General features: G+C 36.3%; 1 protein-coding gene across 5 annotated transcripts in view; it reads right to left on the bottom strand.

Annotated features, from left to right (window-relative positions):
* Nucleotides 1–23,997, bottom strand: part of CHID1 (chitinase domain containing 1) — a 97,853-nt gene that overhangs the window by 49,567 nt on the left and 24,289 nt on the right. For all 5 annotated transcript variants that reach the window (XM_057371430.1, XM_057371426.1, XM_057371428.1 and 2 more), the window contains exons 9-10: nt 8,381–8,482; nt 7,002–7,157 (exon numbers count right to left, since the gene is read on the bottom strand). In XM_057371430.1, coding sequence (XP_057227413.1) covers nt 7,002–7,157; nt 8,381–8,482 — 258 coding nt within the window. The remainder of the gene's footprint in view (nt 1–7,001; nt 7,158–8,380; nt 8,483–23,997) is intronic.

The raw sequence follows: 23,997 nt of genomic DNA, 5'->3' as shown, positions 1-23,997 counted from the left end.
TCTCCCTAAAGATGTATGTCCCATTGATTTCTCTCCATATGCTAAAACCCACAAATGCTAAAACCTAGGACCAATTCAACAGATTTTATTCCCAATAGCTATCTTCACTTCTGTTGTCAATACTAAAATATATTCCACTCCTATATTGAGTTTGCTCAAACTATCCAGTGTCTCTTTACTATAAAATGCAGACTCCACTGAAATGTAATTACACATCCATTAAAACATACTCAAAGCAGTGCATGAATATGGAAAGAAATGGTTTAATTGACTTTTACCCTTCTGAATTTATGGCTCCAAGAGGGCAGTGTACTAAGCACAGATCTCTGATCCACAACTACTTCTCAGCTGGAAACATCGTATTTTCTTAAGTCACTGGAGCTCCAAAGCCCAGGACTCAGGGACATTTGCTTTCACTTACAGGGAAAAAATATCTTGTACAATAGTAATGTCTCTAAATTTAGTAAATACAAGAAAACCCTAAAGGTATGACAACCCCCCTTTAGGTTTAAAATAAACATTGTATTAAAATACAATGATTTTATATTGAAAATTGCAGGCACCATCTGCCATTTACACCCCTGTCCTGTATTAGAGTCTGGCAGTAGGACTATCCCCAATGTCACACAAACTGTGTCACAGAACTCAGAGTCTCCTCTTTAACCCTCTTGCCTGCTCCGAATCCTCACTCACAAGCAGCGAAGTGCATGTACCTGCTCTAAGCCAGGCAGGGCAGCTACCTTGAACTTCATAGGAAATACCACTCTAGAGGCATTTTCTTTTCTTTCCCAAACATTAAGGACAGGTAAATAACAAAAGGCAGAAGCTACTTGCAAAAGGTTTACRAAGATGTAATATATGGAGAGATTTTTACTTTTTTCAAAGACAGTTTCTTTCTAAAATAGTGTGACAAAACAAACATTTCATTTAAACATGAAAATTACACATATAAAACTGCACAAAATGGGTAATGGGCATATATGGTAACTATTTAGGATATATAGATCTATTTTGGGCATAAGCTTTTAAATTTCATTGAATTTCCAAATAACTAATTTACAGTTATTTTCACAATACTGTAGTTTTTCCTAAGTCTATCTAAATAATACTGTATTACTTTCCAGAAATATCAGTCTGCCTTGATTTCCATTTCAGCCATGAACAAAACKGCATTCCAGCAACATTCTGAAAGCAACTCTTCTATTTTCAGAGCCCAAAATCTGAAAACTTATTTCAGTTAAAATTTATTACTCTACATTTTTAGATCCATTTTCCTAATGCAGTCATGAATTAATTTAGGGTAGAAAAACCCTACCCTGTGTGCTGGCATTACTAAGATACTAYACTATTTATGCCTATATCATAAAATCATAAAGAAAAAAATTATTGGACATTGTATCATTTCTGAATGTTATCACCAGAAACCTTATTCAATCACCTGCTGTATAATTCCAAATATAAACAAACAGCTTGCACAAATCAAAAGCTGYTAATGTCATGGAACACACTTGCACTTCCATTACTTCAAACAATGTATAGCTATATGCTYCATTACTATTTCCTCTATGTATTACTTCAAGGCTTCAAATCTATTCCTAAATCTTATATATTTCCATACTGGCTCTTCAYGCAGTTATTGAGTCCTCCTGCTGGTAATTTGAACACTCTGAATACTTTGCTGCTGTAATTGCTACTTTTCTCTGGAATTGCAATAAACATGCACATTTATTCTTGCCCTCTGAAATAACTGTGCAGAAAAAAAATGTCTTGAGATATGTAACAATATTTTTAAAGAATTTTTTCCCCTGCCATATGCAAAAAGTAATGTTTTGTAACTACCTTATTTTCTTTTCTCTTTTTTTCATGTTTACTCTTTTTTTCATGTACTGTTTAAAAGCATTGTGTCAAAATGAAAGGAAGCATTTAGTTTGTGTGATTCTGCATATATCAAACTTATAGTTCACATCAGGATGGAACTTTTATAATAAAAACTTGCACCACACTGTAGTCTGCACCACGGACCAGTCCCAGAGTGCATAAAACGGATGCTTTTTTTGGATAAAACAACTGAAGCAGCACTCGAGCTGCTAAYGTTCCAGCTCATAGGACCAGACCAAAGTCACCACAAAGGAAAAAGTTCCAAAGACTCATTGTGTCAGCTCKGGGTCCCCAGCATCACTTTTGTGGCAGTTAGCTTGAGAGCCTATACATAGTCAAGTAATAAAGACATAACTTCTGAGGAAAAGAAAAAAGCCAAAAACTGTGTTTTATCAGGAATTGCATTATATTTCAGAGCTTACTAAATAAAGCTTTGGAAGCAGTGCTCTTTAGCAAATGAAGGAGTATATAGTCATCTTCCTAAAAATTCAACCAACTGAAATTACATTTGAGTTACCAAGAAAGTTCATTCCAGCTTTTAAATCWATGCTGATGAGAATCAGATCAGTTTCAACAGGCCTATAGAAACTCGTATCTCTGTTTGAATTCTGACTSCTTCCCCAAAACAATCATGGCAATTCCATTCATTGAACAGATTAATGCTCAAATTAGATAATCAGGACTGAAAGATCAGTTTAGGATTAGAACAACTCCAAGCAACTTGCTTTTAAAAGAAAAGCCTGTCTGCTAAAAAATCCCAAACATTCAGTCCTACCAAACCAATTGGTACATTGGTTTATTTGAAATATTAGTATCTCCCCAAAATTTCCCCAAAATATTAGTATCTCCCCATGAACTCTGAACAAAATAGATTAAATCAGGATACAGAATCCTGGCATAAAGGGAAGTAATAGAAATCCTGAGAGAATTMCAGCATGAAGAAAAATGTTTAAAAGCTTTTACTTTTTTTAAAACCTTTTACTTTGCAAGAGTAAAAGGGTTCCTGGCACAAGCTTTTTGGTAACTGCTGTAAAACAAAATCATGAGTCACAGTTGGCTCAAATCTTATATTGCTACTTATAAAGACACTGACAATTCAGAGAAAAAGTTCACCTCTAACTTTCTAAGTACCACATTTTATGACATGCTATTTACAGAATGGCAGGCAGCCAATTAAATTCTCAGTAGAACTCTACATCCTCACATAGCTTGCAAGTCATCTTATTTTCTATCTCTGAACAGCCCAATGCATTGTAAAATTAGTTTCTCCCTTGTTTCTCCCTGGTAATTTATTATATCAATCTTCTTAAATGTTTAAAATTAACATAGAAATTCTTATTCAGATTACTTTAAATAAAAGGTAAGCACACACAGCATTGTTTCAAAATAACAGGGTTATTCACATATCTATTTTCAACAGCTATGCTTGGAACAAAAGCAGCTTGAATGCAGAATATATTCAAAAGTTACACAGAGCCAGGTGGAACATTAGAGATGTATCTTTCCTCTTTCAACACTACACAAAGAAAAGGACAAAATGACATTATCACATGAAACTTAGCAGGGAGGTGCTCCATAAAGAATTTTGATTTATTAAATGTAAGCAACACCACCACCACGTGACAGTCTTTGATTTACATTGCTTTTAATTCACAGCTAGCAATGAAGTTTATCAGTTCCGTTTGGGCCCAGGTCATTATGGATATAGATTTTAGATGGCATGGATTGAAAAACCCTACTACATTGCTGTGTAACCTCCCATGAGAAGGCAAAACAAAACTGCAAATGAAATGTAATGTCCCAATAATTAACAGAGATTCTGTAGAACAGATGGTTAAAGGCATAAAAAGTACATTGGAAGTAAGAAGCTCATGAGATTGAGTGGCTTGCTGACCTGCTGCAGGTCTCAAAAAGGACCCAATGATAAAGATCTCTCAAAAAGACTAACCAATTTCTTAAGCTTCAGGGTATACTAAAGAATTATTTACCCAAGACATACACTTGTGAGCTGAAGAGGAAATACTGTCAGGTCACAGTTTCAACACAGGACATTCTGGAACAAGGTGATCACTAGAGCAGCAAGTCAGCAGCAACAGATGGTTATGTTCTGACAGGATTTTAATACAGTGGAAAGTTAGAATGACTRCATCTTAAGGATTCAGACACCTGATTCTTAACAGCCAGAGGGCAGAAAACAYTGCCAGAAGCACTACAGGTGATTGGGGGAACCACAAACAAAACACCTTTATTTGCAGCTTAGGTTTTCATGAAAATTATGTCACAATGAAATATACAAAGGAATGCAGCTTCCCTGCAGCTGACTGAACAGCATTTGGTTGAATAAAGCACAAGAAAGTGCTATAATCTCTGTGACTGACTCATTGTATTAATAAGTAATAGTTGTGACTGAGCTTTAAGAAACAAATTGTTGCTGCAAATACAAATTGTAGTTCCTATTGTARCAACATCCAAGGACAAACTACATTGTGCTGCTGTAAGAGAAAAACTGTTTTCATTTCATTTAATTCTGAGATGTATCTGAGATGCAAGCATATACATATATACCTAGYACTTCTTATGAAGGAAACAGGATATTACACGGAAAGGTTATATATCTTTTCAAGTACTCGACCTTTAAATTACATTCTGCAATAAAAAACCATTGCCAAACAATACTTTATGCAAACRGGAGTACTGTGTAAGTTATTTTATTAATTTCTGGGCTGAAAACAAATACAGTGAATGGAAWCTACCTATGTTCWGCATCTCTTTCCATTGTGTCATTCCTATCCTAAAGAAAAACATAGACATAGACCMGCAAGGATTTCTGYATTCTGCATACWATTCTATGCATACACTTTACTAATAATCAATTAAAGTGCATAATACGCTGACATCAAACAATGTGACAATACACAGTTTGCCACCGGATGTTGCAATCCACCATCTCTCTTCTTAAAGATCAGATTCCAAWGAATATGCTTCAACAAGACACTGTGCACCTTAGTGTGTGCCAACAAGCACTGACATGCTGGAGGCTTGTACTTGCAACGAATTTCATATGCAAAAACTTGAGCAGAAATCTACAACAAAGAAGTTGACACACACCAGACTGCACTTAACTGAATAGACTTTGAATAAATTTTAATACCAGTATTTTAGCTCAACTTCACTATCACTACAACATATGGACAGTGCCTTAAAGGAGCCATGAACAAATCCTTCAGCACTTCTTGCATGTCAAAGGACTTCCTCACAGCCTGATAACAATTAAGCAGTAAAAAGCTTATTTAATACTAAAAGCACCCTGTTTTTTTTCTTTTTTCTGTTTTCTCTATGTCAGAAGTTTGGCCTATTTTGAAGCTATTTTACATTGAATCTATTCTACTTTTGCACTACTACACAACATATACAACTGTGGACGCTCAGAGATATATTTCTGGAAAAATAAAGATAACCACTGACCAATGGGTAACGCAGAAAAGTGAAAATTCGTGTGTTTTATGTATTCCTTCAAAGTCTTTTAAAGACTGTCCAGAACCATGCTTCTGGTAAATATCTGGAAAATGACAATCTGTCAATGAACCGTCATGATCTGTTAAGGGAACCATTCTCTGTATAAAACATATTGTCCCACACTGTGCACCAGTGTCCTACAGACAGGTAAATATAGACCCTTTCCATAAAAGTTACRGTAATCATACATGACTCTTAGCTAGGATATTTTTGCCATTAATTAAAAAACAACATKAGTTAATACCACAATACAGTCCAGAAGAATCTATGAAGAGTAAAGTAGATGCCATCCTAGTACACAGTGTTTTCTCAAGCGGAAACTTAATTTCAAAAGTTGCAGTTCAGAAAAAAGCAAGAACCTTTTATTCTCCTAGACAGTGTAATACTCTAGTTGCAAAAGGAACTGTAMCTATTACATTGAACCTACATGATTTTGCTGAGCTTGTATAATTAGGTCTGTAAATCAACAATGCTTTGACTATTGAGTACTCTTCCAGGCTAACCACGCAACTAACTTTAGAGAAGTCATTCTGAAATACCTRCTAGATACCTTTCATGTAAACAATGGTTTTATTTTCCTCTTTTCTGTTATTCAGACAGAATCAAACACAGATCAGTACTGGAAGAAAACTGTCTACAGTATTATACCCCTACCAAGGAGAAGCAGGAAGAGAAGCAGAGGCAAGCACAATGATGAAGGTGTTTGTGTAACTGAAGGCATGGATATAAAAAAAAATCAGTCTTACCTTACACAGTCCACCTCACAGTATTGCAAGGTCTAAAAAGCAATTTGTTATTATACCCAAATATCGTGGGGTAATGAACTTAGTAACCTGTGAAAGTCAGAACAGTCACCTTGTGTACTTTATGTTTGTTTCCACTTGGTTTCATTCCAATTTATAATTTAATAACAAATTTCTGAACAAACCTGATTTTCCTGTCAAATTCACAGTGTTTTTCTTGTTTTTCTTCTGGCTTGATGTACTATTCCTTGACTGTATTTCTTCAAAACTCACTGTTATTACCCAAAACTAAAACCAGCTATTTTCTTCTGAGAATCAATAYAAAATTTCAGCCTGGCATTGGAATATTTCCCTTTATCTTGTTACAGATTTTTCTCTCCAGTTGAGCTTATTGCAGTTTTTTCTATGGAAAAGAAACTTAGTGGCAAATTGCTGCGGGGAAACCAGTATCAAATTTCAAAGTAACAGGTAACAACTTCAGAAGCTAAGAGAAAGAATCAGTAAGACAACTGCAGGAACCCCCAAAATGATATGGAACATAAGAGAACACTACAGAAGRTTTTTACCACAAGGATGGGAGCCTGCATGTACAAACATAGATAGAGGAAAAAGGGAAAACTACACACACCATTTTTGTGTGAGAGTTCTGACAGGGTAACTGTGCCATCAATCTGCATTTCTGTACAGGGAAGAGAAGTTACACGTCTTACTYTAACTGCTGAGCTACTATTTCATGTACAGATTTATCATTTTTGCCATTTCTGTGTTGCTAACACATCCATATTTCTAAATAAAAATACTTGCGAATTTCTAATTTTTGTGAGAATATATCATACGGAAGTACTTTATTCAGAGAAGTCATACCTGCTACCAAGGATTGGCTCCCCAGAGGCTCCCAAAGCAGAAAAGTCCATGCCATAGAAATTCAGTCCTAGAAGTATTTTATTCCTCCATYTCGAATCAGGATCCAGTACTTCAACACAAGCTCGTACCCAGGGAAGGGGGGAATTTGGACCAGGTCTGTCAAGGTACCAAAAATCAAAYAGGTTGTCAGAAAAAGCACGTGTTCATACTGAGCCTTCTCTTTTGGACCWGTGTAATTGTAAAGAGCAAATTATGGCACATAAAAATCAGTGAAGATGAACCTACAATTCTATCAAGGTTAAATGCCCATTCTTCAGCGGCTTGAAGTGCTGATACACAAAACACGATTGCCACACTCTTGACTTTTTGATTCCATTCTAAGGTGAAGGGACATTACACTCCTTAGGGGTAAGAAAAKGTTTCCCCACAGCACATTGTCACTGGGCCTTGCACAATGCCTACACTGCAATTCAGAACTGTGTAAGACTTCATTTGCTTTCCAATACCATCCTCGGTGTTTTTACTGCAAACTGGCAAAATATATTGGGACAAAACTCATCATTTACCTACAGGAGAAACTATAAAATTAGTGACTGGTAAGCAAGACAAGTTTCAGTGATGGTGTAACATTTATGGGGGAAAAAAAAAACCTAAAAAGGCAATTACCTAACAAAAGCTACATGAAGAAAAGGAGCATGAACTTAACACACRGAGTACTTGAATGGTCATATACATAACATCAGAATATTGTACTCATTCCATTCCGACCTCACTGGAGAGGAGAGCAGGCTTTGCCTCTAACTCAACAAAAGGCACTCACTAGCATGGTAACAGGAGAAGTATACCCTAGTCTTACAAATATCAACATTATCTACTTCCTACTRATTATCTGCCTCAAAGCCTTCATGATACCTCTGCCATTAAAACTTAACATGCTAATACAGCAAAGGAATGTTGCTGGGAACTGGTCTCATACTTAAAGGCAAATGAACTATCAATTGTTTAAAGCTAATTTGTTCAACAACKGTATTATTAGTAGATTATTAGTGTSCCTATCCTGCAGAACTATGCTAAGTAATTCAAAACAAAAGAACATGGCCTGGAAAAGAATGTCAGGTTATCCTWTTAAAAGGATGCCTTTTTAGCTTGAGTACAAAATCTTTCATAATATCCAAACCCCAGATAAATACACATTGCTGTTAAAAAATGCACTATCAGCTGGTTGAAAAATCATCTATTTTAATCATTAATCCAGAACTGTAGCATCTGATACAGTTACAACTTTAGTAGAAAAAAATGAACTTGCACTGTAGAATTAAYAGTGACTTAAGCAGGAATCAGTTCCTTCAATGATTTTCTGATATCAGATGAAGTCTTACCGATGCGGTGCTGAATAGTCGTATGTCATGAGGCTGAAGCTGTCTATTGCTGAGGCCAACTGATCAAATTCTTTCTTTGTGAACATTCCCGGCTGATTCGTCCTTTTGAAACAAAGCAGAACAGAAATAGGAACAGATAAATGACTACAATAACCTGGCTTATTCTCTCCTTTGAGTTTCATACCATTTGATCACATASGAAAAATCTTTCATTCTGAGGAGACCAAAAAGAAAAAGGTATTTCAGTGCCATTCTTGTAATAAACATCTAAGAAAAAGAAAAAAATTCAATGCTATGGAAGTTGCCAGTGGGAAGAATCATACATACCAAATAAGCATTTCCAGCATGGTTGCAATAGTTATTATAAAGGCTATGAACTAATCAAACTGCCTTAGGTAATAATCAATTGAACTCTAAAAGCTTTTACAAAACCTTTGCTTGGGCTCTTGCACTGGTTTGGATGCTTACAAAACTAAGTTCTMTGAGGCATACTTAAACAAATGGATGGGTGCAGCTGTTGATAGAAAAATATAAACTAAAGGTAGTTTTTTATTAACCTCAAAAAGAACAATTTCTGTTTATACTGTACTTAAGAAGGACTGTACAAACCTGTTTACTTTAGACAAAAACAGATCCATATCTTTGGGCAGAGGAGAGGAAAGAAGAAATCCACTCTATGACTCTCTCTAGACAAAAGTCTAATTATACCTTCAGCATATCTTTGTATGAAATACAGAACACCKTTCTTATTTCCCACTTTTTTGCTTAGTCATGATTTACAAAATAAAGAACTRGATTAGTATCTCCTTATTTTCATGGGTGGGGGGGTATATATTTTGTCCATTTTGGAGTCAGAGAGGCTATTGACTTCCTTCAAACATTCAAGATGGAAACAATTAATTCACACAAATTGCCTGAAAACATTGAATCTGTTTCAAAAATAATTAGTAATTTCAAAATAGCAGCACAAATAGCACAGCAGGGAACATAAGGCAACCTAATCATATTGCAAAGATGGGACTGGACTAAAATGGAGAAGTTGCTGCCAGGAGAACAATTTCCTCAGCCAGAGGGCTCTGAGGCATGTTAACTTGAGACATACAGGTAGAGAGGCTGCACATTGCCCCAAATAATCCATGAGAACAGCATTCACAGGGAGACAGTGTAGAAGAAAAGAAAAGTGGAAAAAATGTAATTGAACAGCTACAAACTGAGTTGTGCATCTATGCCTTTCAAGAGGCAGGCTTACAAGATTGCACAAGATTCCTCTAGAAAGCAGAGGAGAGAGACTGAAGAATCCAGACCTTCCCAATAACATCAGAAACTGTTACTTGATCCAGAAATTAGAAGCCAACCCTTGTCTAGGCAAGGTATGCTTTTAAAATCACTCACGTTTCATCTTAAATGCAAAAACCAAAGAGATGTTCAGCGACAGATGCAAGTAATAAACAGAAAAATCACATATTTTGACCTTTATCCCTTTTGGATCAGTGTGCAAATTCAACATCCAACAATATGTGCTGTGTGAATCACCAGAGCACAACAGCATTTATTTCTCAGTTCACAAGGACACTTTACATTCCACTGCATAAGGGAAGAGGTTAACAAAATGCAGGTTACAGAGTGGGGCAGATTAAATCACCTAACTTGCTGTCATGTTATAAGAGAGAGAAGCATGAGTGAGATGTGAAAGTCAGTAATCTGTATGAAGCACAGGTGGTGTTGTGGGAGTCTCACATTTTCAGAACCAGTGATACACTGGTCATATGGAGGAAAAATCCCATTCCTTTCCTTCAAGGATGGTAACAAATTAATACAAATCCTCACTTCTGGAAACTACTGGTGGATCTCAGGTTTTTTTATAGCTATCTGCTTGTCATTTACTGCAATTGCAAACTACAGTTGTTCTACAGGAATCAAAATAAGAAATACATCTTTGAAACAATGTCATGGCAACTTGGATGTCTGTAGGCAAAACAATTTCCCAAAGCAAACTCCAGCAAAACACATTTTCAGTAAATTGATTGTGATTACTCCTGAAGGGAAAAACATAAAAAGTAATTATAATGTGTATTAGATGTTAGAGCAAGTTGGATTGCTTTATAGATTAAGCTAGGTAGTACTTTAATGAATTTTGCATGTGTAATTTAAGAAGAAACCCACAGGTTAAAATGGATATGGTCATAATTTTCTCCAAAGCAATCTTGTAACAACTACTTCTGTTACGAAGAAATGCCATCTGAGTGGCAAGAGCATAAATTTCCAACTTGGAACAAACCCAGCAGCAATGAATATACTTTGTCCATTAATGCAGTGTAATAACAGCAGCAGTCTTAAAAAAAACAAGCACCACTCATCAGTTCAATGAGCACCACCAGTTAACTCTGCTCTAGTCAAGCACTTAGGGAAAATGTCCACTGGAACAAAACCAGGATTATTTGATTCACGCCTTTAGAATTGTTCTGAGTCAAGAAAACTGGCACTCAATGAGAAAACCTAAATATTTTTTCAGCAGCTATTATGCTTCAAATTTCAGGTTTTCCAATCATTCTGATATTTACAAGAACTTAAATCAAGGGCAGGTATGTTCTACTGACTACTTTGTTGAGAAACCCAGCACAGAGATTTAGGAGACTTGGTGCAGAACACACAAAGTCCATGAAAGTTTTATTTACCAAGTCTAAGTCAAAAGCCTGTCATTCTTCTAAACTTTGAATACCATGTGCAAAATATTCAGTGAAGTGACAGAAGCTTCACTGTCATTTATTACCTCTGTACAATATGCATAGAAACATAGAATCATAAGATATGGTAAATTGGAAGGGACCCACAAGGATCATCAAGTCCAACTCCTGGCCTTGCACAGGACAGTCCCAACAATCCCCCTATATAGCTGAAAGCRTTGTCCAAATCCATCTCGAACTCTGTCAGGCTTGGTGCCATGACCACTTCCCTGGGGATCCCATTCCAGTGCCTGACCACCCTCTGGGTGAACCTTTACTTAGGTTCCATCCTAAACCTCCATAGAGACCAAAAAAGAAGCCTGTATTTACAGTTACCCTAGTTTGCTAAAACACTCAAGTCTAAATCCCACTGTCTGGAAAGCATTTGGCATAACTTAACCAGTCTCCTGAATACTTCCAGTCTGCTAAACTGGGACAGATTTCACTCTCACTTGGAATTATTTTTTTTGACATGGCATGTTTCATTTTAAAACTTTATTAAGAAGATTAAGAGATACTGTGGAAGGAGAGGTGAGAATAACAACTGAGTTTGTTCTGCAAATCTGCTCTTTAAACTTCCACTGGTCTTGGGCAAGACAGGGCTCCTCTCAGCCCCTTTGCAAAACCAGACCCAAACTCTTCTCCCAAGATCCTGAAACCCTCCCAGAGCTGGGAGAAGGGTGATGATGCAGGAGGGGTGGAGAAGGAATGAAGAACGGATGGAGAAAGGATTGCTGTGGCCCCAGTAGCACAACCYGTACCCCTGGCCCCAGTCCCTCAGGTCCAAGCCATGGAACTCCAGTCCCCTGGGATTGTCCCATGCMAGGACTCTCTCCCTGGGGCAGCACCACTGCACGGTGCAGGGGGACTGGGGAGGCCACACGAGCAAAGGGCTGGTGACACCGYCCTGACATGATCAGAATGCAGGGCATCAGGATGGAATCAGTTTCAGCTCATGGATATCCTCAAAGGGCTCAAATTCCCAAGCAGTCCTGCTAGTATCAACTATTGCTATTCAGCAYTCATAGGCATTTTCAGTAACTTGGATTAAACAAAATTCATGACTGTGAATTATAAACAACTGAAAACCTGAACTATATAAACCTAACATGCTCCTCAGTGGATCCCCCATTAAAAGAGACATTGGCAAGATAGGGAAGAGAAAGGGATGAGACTGATTTTTCTGGGATTGCTGAAAACTGTGGGCTTAGACTATAAACAAGAATCTTTTTTTTTTTCTCTTTTTAATCTGAGATATTTGGGGTTTGATTATTATAAAATAGGCCTTAAACTTCTCAGGCATCTCACATAGTTACAGGTTTAGTTTGTGCTATTATTGAGAAAGCGCTGGGGTTTTTAGCTCCTTTGAAGGCAATTTCACTGTGGCAGTGCAATATTAAGCCTCAACCTAGCCAACCAGGCATTATATTGTATTTTTATGTCTTCTTTACCCAGTATGCTTTCCATGTTTCCATGAAAGAGTTTGTCTGGCATTGACAAATGTTCTGGTGAAAAGCAGATGAAAAGCTAGGAAATGTTCAGACTTGAGTCATCACTCAACCTACTTTTCTGATTGATAATTCAGGATCCAAAAATTCATCTTACACTTCATGGTCTACTTTCAGTACAGGGTATGTGGTTTATTTGCCTGGCAAGCACATTTCAGACAGGGAAGGKACCTAAGCAAGACTATACCAATGCAAAGTGTGAAATTAATAAACAAATCTCCATGAGAAGAGACATCAAAAGTGTGAGAGGTATAGTTCTGTCACTTAGAGAATGACTTGAAAATGCTCAGAARCTGGTAATGAGGATGATATAAAATTCCACAGTAAACAGAAAATCCTCCGTCTAATATAATTGTATCCTCCGTCTTATATAATTAATAATGAACACTCTATGGTGTGTTACTTACTACTGATAAGGAAAATAATTTCTTAAACAGATGAAGCTTAACTTTTTTCTTCTTCCTGGTTTGAAACAACTGTTAACACAGAATGATAATTTATATCATATTTTTCAATTTTCTGGTTTTTAGAAAAATCTGTAGGATTGTACTTCTGAAACACCAGCCAAATGTAAACACTCAAATTCCTTAAACAACATAAGTTGCTAATAGATATAATATCTATTAATTATATTATTTTTACATACTTATTAAAATGTGTAGGAAATATGGACTCAGCCCTGTAAAAATACATATCTGGAATTAAGATTAAAAGTGCCTGTCACTCCTGCTCAACATTTAAGGGATAAGGCACCATACAACAGAAATTCAGAGAGGCAGCTATTGACAAAAGGTATTAGAAATGATGAGTACAGGGAATGATTAAGGACAGGAAACAGGGCATGGGACTGCTGGGTGTGCAGAAAGGGGRTGAAAGAAGAAAAGCACACTGCAGAGAGAAAATGAAATCTCTCTTTTCCAGTTCATTGCTGTTTTACCTAAAGTGGACATTTTTTTTTTACTCTGTGACATGTTTTCCTTTTAAAAAATGGTAAAGAAGATTCCTTACAAAACATCCATAGAAATGCTTCCTGTAAGAAGCCCCAGGAATACAACATAATCTTTACAAGTTCTCTTCTTCAAGTAAGAGAGCAATGGCAACCTGACAGAACTCACAGAACAACAATTCCCCTGAGAGCATAAGTCTTATTTGCACATATTCCTTGAGAATTTGTCAACATTTCCCAATGGCACACTGCCATATTAAAAACAATATGCATGCTGCCATATGTATATTTAAAAAAACCCTGTTATTGGGGCAAATCACAGACATAGAAGAAGTCACCTGTTTTCCTTGGTATTTCCATACACACAGCTTMGAATTCCAGTCCCTTTTTACTATTCTATTTTTTTATGTCTAAAATAACTGCAGGGGGGTGTGTTTCACAGCCTAGAAGGCTTATTACCCAAATTTTCCAAATTACATACAGTCATATATATCAAAAATTCCCATTAATGCTTTACTGATAAGTATTTCTGTAAGGTTTGGAGTTTTTAGTCTTTCATACTGAAAGACTGGAAAAAATACTTCAATAAAGCAAGCTGCTTTCATTTACTTTCAAATCAATCTACATTCTCAATTATTTCTTGTCTCACTAAAATTACTCTCAAAATGAAATAAGGAGAAAAAATGTCTTTTAACTGACTACTATTCCCTGCAAGTTCAAACTGCTCTCATGTAGGGTTATCTCACCTGTACTCTCCTTTATGAAAGAAGAGTTTCCTGTATCCTCACTTCTTTGAATAACCTTCATAATAGAAAACGGATTGATTTTCTGTTTCCACTATGATTCTATTTCAGAAGTCACCCTCTCAGTAACGACTTAATTTTCTTGTCATGTATAATTTTCTGTAAAGCAACTGTTTGTAAATCTGTCTTCACCATGAGTTATTATTGGTTTTCATAGCTCGTTGCAGATACGAGCATTACAGCATAATGCTATTGCATTTTACAAACACAGACCACTGAATTCAGTTAATGCACAATCACTGAATAAAAACCCACTGTTACTTCCTGCATGAAGTCTGTTCTACAGAAAASAGGAGAAAGAGATAAATGTCTACCCTGTTCATTACACAATTATAGGCATTGATAATGAAGTAGTCAAATGTGTAAATAAGTTCAATCTGAAACCATTTCCTTTAGAGAAAAAACCCTTGACAGATTTGTAAGTACCTTTTCTCATTTTACGTTTTTCAAAACTCTCAGAATGACAGCTCACTGAAGTAATTTTCCACCATCAGTACTTAGAAAATAATTCTACATGGGTCCTGGTTTCYGTGGATGTTTTGCAACTAGGTTTTCTAGTGTTCTACGGATGTTTCATTTACAATACCTTCTTACAGTTAGGTCTTGGGGGGGAAAAAAAGATATATTATCTTCATCTGTCCAGCTGCCTATTTTCATGAAGTAACAGGGACCTGACTATTGAAATTCTATGCCTATGTCAACATGGCTCAAAACTGGTCAAATGCCAAAGAAGCTTTAGTGAAGAGATTAAATATGTAAGAGAGAAAGCTTACAGACACCTTGTTACCTAAAAAATCGAGTTAAAAATAGAATTAAGGTCTATCCACAACAGCATTGTATGAAGCAGGCAAGTGATCTACAGGACCTTGACACAATGCTGTTGTTCAAAGTCACGAACAATAATTACAGATCTAATCTTGCTGTCAGAAGAATGTGACCATACTGAATGTTTAACCAACAAAAGAGAGATCCTCAGATAGATGAAAAGATATACTACATAGTGGGGGACGAATTCCATGCAGCTGATTGGAGACTTTAAAAAGTACAGCATGTTCTCCATCTCTGACCTTCTTCCCACAGTGAGCACATCCTCACAGACAAAAGATCAGGTTTTTGCAGAGATGCATGTTACTCAGGCATATCAGAGAATGCTTATTGTAAAATCAAGTATCTTCACCAGCCTTCACCATACAGATTTCTTTTTCCTTAATTCCTTTTCAAGGACAAAATGTTGCAARAGGTGAAGCATGATCCAAACATAGTATCTTGATCTTGCAGCCTACAAACCCAGAACAATATTACAAATCAGGGACTGTCCRTTTCAAAACCAAAAATGTCCATTGAACCACAGTGCTAAGGTCACTYCATTTCAGAAGAAACAAATAACACAAATTCCAAGTTAGTTTAAATTTCTCCTCCCCACTTTTTTACTTATTTAACAATCTCTGAACAAAAGTCATCTTCCTCTTAAAACGATTAAAAATCAAACTGAAAAGTAMTTCCATAAAAACAGTGAGATCACCTCTGGTCCCATACTCTTCCAATCATGGTGTTTCATCTGGTTCTACTCAGAAAACACTCTCCCAATTTCAAATACTATAGTGTTGGAACACTTCATGAAGGCAAAGACAAAATCAGGAGGTTCCTTTGCCTCTCAACTAAAGACCATCTTCTTAACATCCCCAAATCCCATTTTGCTCACATAATATGAAAGGATACCCTATTGCTAATAAGTCAGAGAAATATCATCCCAAGATACAAAAATTAYAAAAGCATGAGCAAATGAAAAAGGAGAATTTTAAAAGAAACACAACAGTTTAGTAGTTTTTTTGTAATGAGATGGAACAGCCTGAATCTGCCAAGACAATTACTTTAGCAAACCTGGGCTAGACATCAGGAAGAACTTTCTAAAGGTATAGGTAGTCTGGGAGCACAGTTCTGACATTCATTCATTTGCAGATTTTTAAGAACTTGTTAGAGAAACTTCTAGCAAAAGTRATATAGTTATCATTTATTTTGACTCTTTTTTTTTTCTTTTAATTTGCACCTTCCAGTACTATACTCTTCTATTCTGAAAAGTAGCTTAAATTCGAAATAAAAACTTGCAATCCTACTTGTACATTTTGCCTGGTACACTAATTTCATGGCAGGAATGTTGACACTCACATGGCTTCAGAGCTTAAGGGCTATCTGCCCCTTGTCCACAGAAAAGATCACAATTYAAAATAAACATCTCCACTGGAAAAMACAAACCACATTAATGACTGTGYTCAAATTTTCTCAAYGGCAAAAATCTCTTTACCAAATTCTCCAATAAAAAACATTATGAGAGGTGTTTTAAAACCAACAAAATGTAGACAGCTCGACAAGCAARAAAAGCATAACTGAGTGCTACAGATTCACAACACAAAGGCCCTGGGAGTGGTTCCTTCATACACTCTGAGTGCYTCATATCACTAGGGGACTGTGAATTATAACAGCCTGACAAGTGAAAACTTGCTATATTTTTATCGGAAACAAAATGGCATCTCTGTACCTAATGAATTTTTTGCAGAACATTAAGGGCTGGCACTCTTTTTTTTATAAACATATTTCATCCCATCTATTGCCTTTGCTCTCCAAATAGGGAGAAGCACAGGATATRTTCTTGCCATGGAGTAGCCTACACAGTTTTCATGTAGCCAAACTAATTACCTGTGGCCCATCTGGTTTAAACCAGTAACAGAAGTCAAGAAAGGGAAACACGCCAACTGATACACGTCCCGAAAAGAAACCATGAAATCTCAGCAGACAGCTAGGGACAAATCAGCCTGAAAACTGCTGTCCTCAGAGCTGAGGCATGCTGGCAGACCACTCACAAATTCTTAAGTCACTTGAAAAATACAGTGTATCTAAAACTCTCAAGTCAACATAAGAAATACACATTTGACAAAACCAGACAAGCTGAATACCAAAGAAGAAAAAATTTCTTTTGATATTTGTTGTATTTACCAGTTCCATTTTTGGGAAGGTCAACTGTTCYCCTTTAATATGTTTCTGTTACATGGCTTCAGCCTCTTTATAGGAGCAATTTAAGTAAGACTATGCACAAATGAACATCTACTGTGTCACCATTTGCTTCTCCTAATTTCCAAATTATTCCAGTGCCTTTCATGCCAGGGCTTAATGCCCAGGCAAGCCATGCTCCAATAGCAGAACATCACGCAAAACAAGCTTGTACTCTGGAGCATATGAGCCTAATTTAAAAACTCTAACACACCAAATGTAGCCTTAATTCCTCCTTGCATAAAATGCTCACCATTTTTCTTCTCTCTTTTTTTTTTTTGGAAAGTTTTCCAACTTAATACTGAAACTTACATAGTAAGGTYTACACCAGCTGGCTGAGAATTGATAGAACTACAAATGATAGATATCGGGAGGAATATATTCCACCCTTTCTTCTCTTTAACTGTTGTTAGCTGACCTACAGACTATTTTCATGATTCTCCCTAGTGGGAATTCAAAACCAGATGTGTACACTTGCTACAGAAGGTGTCATTAGAGTCAGATCTTCGTTGCATTAATTTTATATTGGATGGTAGTCTTTAAAAGAGCCAGTTCTAAGAATAGAGTTGTTTCTCTTGAGTCCTTTCTGAATCTATGSAAAATGCATGGAAACTTTCATGGCTGCAGTCAGAGTCATGCTGCACTGAGCTGGCAGCTCAACAAACAGCAGCAAAACCAGGAAMATCATCAGCGAGGGAAACAGATGTAGTTTGGAGCCATTAACAAGCATGSAGGTCTACTGYAGCKAACAGAATTCACTTTAAAAAGAGAYGTGACTGACWGACCTATACTTTGAGCCCTTATAGAGGATAAAAATATGAGCCCAGTAGCAWGACTCTCAGTATTAATCAATAGTATTACTGTAATTTTAAAGTTAGAAAACTTTCTCCAGTAACTTACTCAGAGGTAGTCAGTAATAATTTCCTACTGAGTTTTCTGTTCCCCTCAGTATAAACTCATGTCTCAATGCTTTCTTGTGATCCAAGTCAAACATATTATACATGTTCTCTAACATGCAATAAAAATGACTACACCAGTTAGCCTAGACAGCCCTCTTAAGAGTAATTTCTGTGCCTTCTTGAGTGCTGAATTTTGTGCACAGGGCTTGATTACAAAATTTCTTGACATGTAAMTGTACTCTCCATATACGTAACAGCCCCTTTTTTTTAGGGTACTTACAGGAAGATTGACATCTGTGGGAACAATGGAAGGAAAAGTGTTCTTACCAGCTAGGCACAGCAAATATAAAACTGTATAGTTAKCTTTCAGATTTTCCCTCCCAAGTCCCATTTTCTGCTTGTCCAGAGAGATTGTCTTCCAGCATCAAATTTCCTTATCAGCAACAGCAAGCATATCTGGTATATACTTACTAACTCTACAATAAATAAACACTTATCCTTTTTAGAATTGTTTGCTTTTCTGTGACCTCATTTGTCAAGTTGGAAGGAAAAGTAAGAAAGATTAGACCTGTGGAAAGCTCAGAAAAATTCAGCAACATAGTAGTGATTCCAACAAAATAGGATTATTATGACCAGATTTCTGACAAATATTTTCACCTTTCATAATTTAAATGCATGTATTGGTAAAGCAGAATCCTACTTAATAAACAGCAGTCTACAAAGTTGGGTTTCTAACACACTGTTATTTGACATAATCTGGTAATTGGAAACTTCATCTGAAACAAGAAATATGTTTACTGCTGGTTTGATCCCTGGCATTATTTACTTATCAAAATTTCAAGGCTCTACATTCTATCCCRCATAGTCCTGGCTAAGAATGATGTTAAAAGTAAGTGATGGTTCCCATTTCACTCCAAAACAGACACATTAAAAGCTGCTTATAATTTCATTGAATTTGTGTACCGCACATTATCATAAAAATTACCCTGCTGTTTACTTGCATATTCTACATCAGAATTACTGTTTGGTAGAAATACTTCTAAGGGAAACTGTGTATATATACACTGGAACACTAAACCAACAAAYATATTCTGTATACACAAAGTTATGGCAAGGCAATTGAATCTGCAGCAACTTCTAAAGATATCAGACTCCTGATATAAAACAAAAATATAATTACAAGTATCTGTTCATAAACAGTTTCTAAAAGAGCAAAACACCTTTTTCCTTTGTCACATATGAAAAAGACTGGTCAATTGCGGCATCCATTAAGCTGAGAAAGTGTGAGGTCAATCAGCAGTTTTCCATTGTGCACTCGTTTTTTTTTCAGTCAAATATGTATGTATATTTATAGTGAAAGCAAAAAAGAGCATAACAGCACAAACTAAAAGGAGGGACAAGRTGTCTACCCTCCTGCCAATCTTTCCCAAGAGGCAGAGTAGCAAAACCAGGCTGGTATCAACTGCTACTGMATAGCAGTAATGAAGACTACAAAGATTCGGGTAATTTCATTACACAGCAGCTCTAGAGAGAAAAAAAAAGATGGAAGATACTTAAGACAGTACTTCATATCATCCACAATGTTTTTGCAGCAAGAATAAACTGAGTAGCTAAAATGTTAATTTTGAAGAAACTGCASTTTAGTGTTGAAAAATATTAACAATATAACTTAGAAAAGTTTTAAGTAACAGGAAGAGAAGCTGTAGATTTTTTTTCCCTTACTTATGTAAATATGAAATCCAAAGTTAGGGATGCTTGCTGTGTTTTGATGAGACAAGAACATACATTATGTTCAAATATTTGAAGTGAGAAWGTGGTTTGGGCTCCTGCAGCTTTAAAACAAAAGCAGCTGCACTATAGCTGTGCATCTCAAGCAATCAATAAACACAGGCAAATGTTTCTAGAAGCTGTGAGGTTAAGTGCACCCTTTATCAGGGAGAAACATGTTTGGTTCTAATTTAAATACTACTTTGATATATTCTATCAAAAACTAGCCAGGAGATAACAAATTATAAGAGCTAAACCAATGCAATTTACCAACAGTAGCATTTGTTGAGAATGTCAGGAGGACAGTGATAGCTCCAGTGGTTTTTTCACAATGTGCTTCACTCTTACTAATAATCCCCAACACAGTGTCCCACAAGGTTAAATGAAACCATTCTGCTCACTGACCTCTGCTTTGTACTGGTAGGCATGGTATTAAAACAGCTAAAAACAGCAGTTATTTTGCATACAATTAYTTAAATCAAGATCAAGGGCGAATGCATACCTTGCTATTATCAGGCTAGACCTGATAAAATTACTTAAATATAAAGCTACTTTGTGTTACCTGAGGCTTCTWAAACAATTGAACAGTCTCTTTCTAACACTGTCTTCTGTGCATTTTAATTATTATTGATACATACAAAGCTCCAAAGCTTTAGAGATTTTCAGCAGATTTTTGATTTTTTCTTGGAAATGCAGCAATAGCTACATCTGTAATCTAAAACTTTTAATAGTAACAGTGCAGCCTCTCACCTCAGCAGCAGAATTTACTTATTTACTTTACAGCTTACTTTCTCTCATTTACTGATTCCATAAAACATCAAGAGATAAAGTATCATGTTATTCAASGAGAGGCTACTGTCTTGTAGCCTGAAGATAGGTGTGTTAAAAGGATTTCCATCACATAGGACAAAYTGCCTGGTGCATATCCTAACCATCAAAATGTCAATAAAGAGCATAGTATTATATTATGAAGTGACACAACCATTTTAATTCCTACTTTGTCCAAAGGATTATACTTCAGGGGACAATAAAAGTCCAAGGAAAGCGACCACTAACAATCTAAACAGTTATTTAACACTGTATAACAAAACTAACAGCTTTTAATGATTGTACACTGAGCCTTAACATATCTCTATAATTTGTGATAAACTACAAATGCCAAGAAGGCAATGGTTATGCAGCCATAGATAGATTGGATAGATTGAGACCCCCTGTGAAGACAACACCCAACCTACAGCTTCCGAGAACTTTTTGTCTTTCTTTCTCAGGACAGCAAGACACAGGAACATTATTGATGCTCTTTCCAATGACAGTTYATGTAAAGAAACTTAATTTTCTTTACTCATGGTTTTCTCGACAGTAATTGGGAAATACAAGGGACAAAATGGTTGCTGAACCTGGACAAAAAATGCAATAATCTAGTAGATGAAATTCAATTTACTTGTACACAGAAAATAAATACAAAACAAAGCCTCACTTTGTGCTTTGAAAATGCATCCCTAATTATAAAGAATTTGAGTATAGAGAAACAAAATAACCAACCCAATGCCTAYGACTTATGAGAACAGGTGCAACCAAATTTCAAGGTCCATTTGCCATACTTTTTCTCCCCTAACACAGTTATGCATGTGCATGTTTAGGTATAAAGGAAGCTCACTCCAGCACAGCTATCCTATTTGGAAAGAGGCTTGTRAAATCAGTATAAAAAGAGTCACACAGCTTTCCCCAGTATAATTTCTGCAGCACAGTAAAACACAGAAATGCATCTATTTAAGGCAAGAATTTAATCAAGCCCAGGAYTAGTAGGACCAATGGCACCATCAGGACAGAATATGCCTGGCTACACACTGACTTTTTAGAAATGGTACTCATAGTTTACACATGCATCAAAGTCCATGAAAATGTTAAAAGCAGTAAAATTCAAACTTTTTGAGACAATCTGTGGAAATACAGGATGGAAGTCATCAGCAAACCATCTGCTCTAGCAAACACTTATCACTGCAATCCGTGCATGTTTCTTTGGACATCTGCAACTGCAAGACTCCGATCGCAAGGCAGAATTACAGTACAACACACACACACACACACACTTTGTAGAGAATAGCTTTGGCTCCTTTGTTCCCCTTTCTTGTGAATCACTTACATTTGCAGGAAAGTAATGTAAACTCTGGACATCAGGTGGAGAAAATACTACCCCAGTCTGACACCTTGGGAGCTCTACATGCATTCTCTGGAACATTAAAGCTTGCTAGAGAGATTCCTACCCCTAATCAGCATCCAAACACATTCCCAACTCTTGATTATGCCAGCACAACAGCCTCTGGTAAATGTTGGGAAAAGCTATAAAATGTGTGGATTTTGAAAAAAAAAAAAATCCAAAAAGAGTGAAGTTTTCTTCTAATCCAGAATATTGTACAAGCAAACCAAAATCCCAAAGTGCCACCAGAACCTTTAGTTAACAAAGCAAGGTTAAGTASAGGATCAGTCTCACTTCTGCAACAAAAACTCACAAGTTGGAAAAGTTGAATTTGAGAAGTCAAACAAATGACCCAACATGTTTTCTTCCTGCATCCMACACTCAATCTCATGTGCAGAGCTGCATTTTCCAGACAGATTTTCCCTCAGCAAACACRTATTTTTAGCTCTTAAGTGTCTCCTTTCAAATAGTATTTGCTGACAGACTGCTTTGATCTAAATGCATATCAAGAGTCTAAATTACGAATTCCTAAATAAACTGCTTACATTCGATGATGCGCTCTTTAAATATTAATCATCGTAGAACACAAAAGGGGCAATATTTGAGCTCCTAGCATCCCAGTTGGGTAGGGTATTCCACATACAGCTCATGTCTCCTTTATCAGTCTATTGCCAGCTGCTGAACTCTGATAYATTATTTGATTCTTGATGGTACTTATTTCCATGTCTTTTGCTGTATTTTTGATTAACAGTCTACAGTGATTCCAAAAACTAAAGAATGTAAGATGCATTAAAGCACACTTTCAAACACATGTAAGTGTTAAAACACAAAGTGGGTTTCAAGACACGAGATATTTAATACACAGTAGGAGGCRCTTTTCAGTTCAAGCCTCGTACCCTATAAACCAAATATTTTCAAGTACAGCTGCCATCTAAAAAGTCAAGGTAGAAAGAAATTTTCAGGATTCTTATTACTGACATAATTAAATCCAGCATACTTCTAAGCATTAAAGTATGCATGGACATGGTGAATGTTTTAGGATGTTTCTGTAACTTATCAATGTATTTTCAAAAACCTATTTACTCAAAAACTTWAAGTGTGTTCCCAGTTAATGCAATAAGAACACATATGTGAAAGATATAGACGGGGACTTATGTAAGATTATTGATTGAAAAGAATGTGACTAGTGCATTCTCCTGGGCAATAAAGGTTTATGGATAAATCCCACAAACTTTAAGACCACATAAATAAATAAAAAAATACATAACTGGTTTAGAGGAATAAGACTTTCAAATTCTTTCATATAAACTACAGCTGTTATTTCTCACAGTTCCTCTACAAACAGGCCATTTTGGCAGCAGCATGTAAACTTATTTCAGGTTAAACRTTGCAGTTTAGAAAGGCATCTCTTCCTAGCTCTAATAGGGCATCCTTAAATCCCAGTTTGGAAAGGTTTCAGCACTGCGAYCTCACTATTGTGTCAAAATTGCTGCAGGAGGCAGCAATGACAACACAAGATCCAAACCTTCGTGTGGTATTCAACAAAGAAATAGCCCTGAAAGACAGATACCTTAACAATGCAAATTCTGGTCCAGGCAAAATATCCTTAAGAATCCAGAGGTCTTCTGGCTCCAACTCTTATTTARGGATTCAGTAAAAATAGACTATAAGGCATTATGTGACTTATAGAAAAAACAGGTTTAGGCCCCTCTGGCTGACCCTGGTAATG

This window comes from Malurus melanocephalus, unplaced genomic scaffold (genome assembly GCF_030028575.1).
Source record: "Malurus melanocephalus ecotype Western Australia unplaced genomic scaffold, MMel_1.1 scaffold_147, whole genome shotgun sequence".
In the NCBI taxonomy this organism is placed as follows: Eukaryota; Metazoa; Chordata; class Aves; order Passeriformes; family Maluridae; genus Malurus; species Malurus melanocephalus.
Note: the sequence above shows the minus strand (reverse complement) of the source record. Positions and strands in the feature narration are given on the sequence as shown.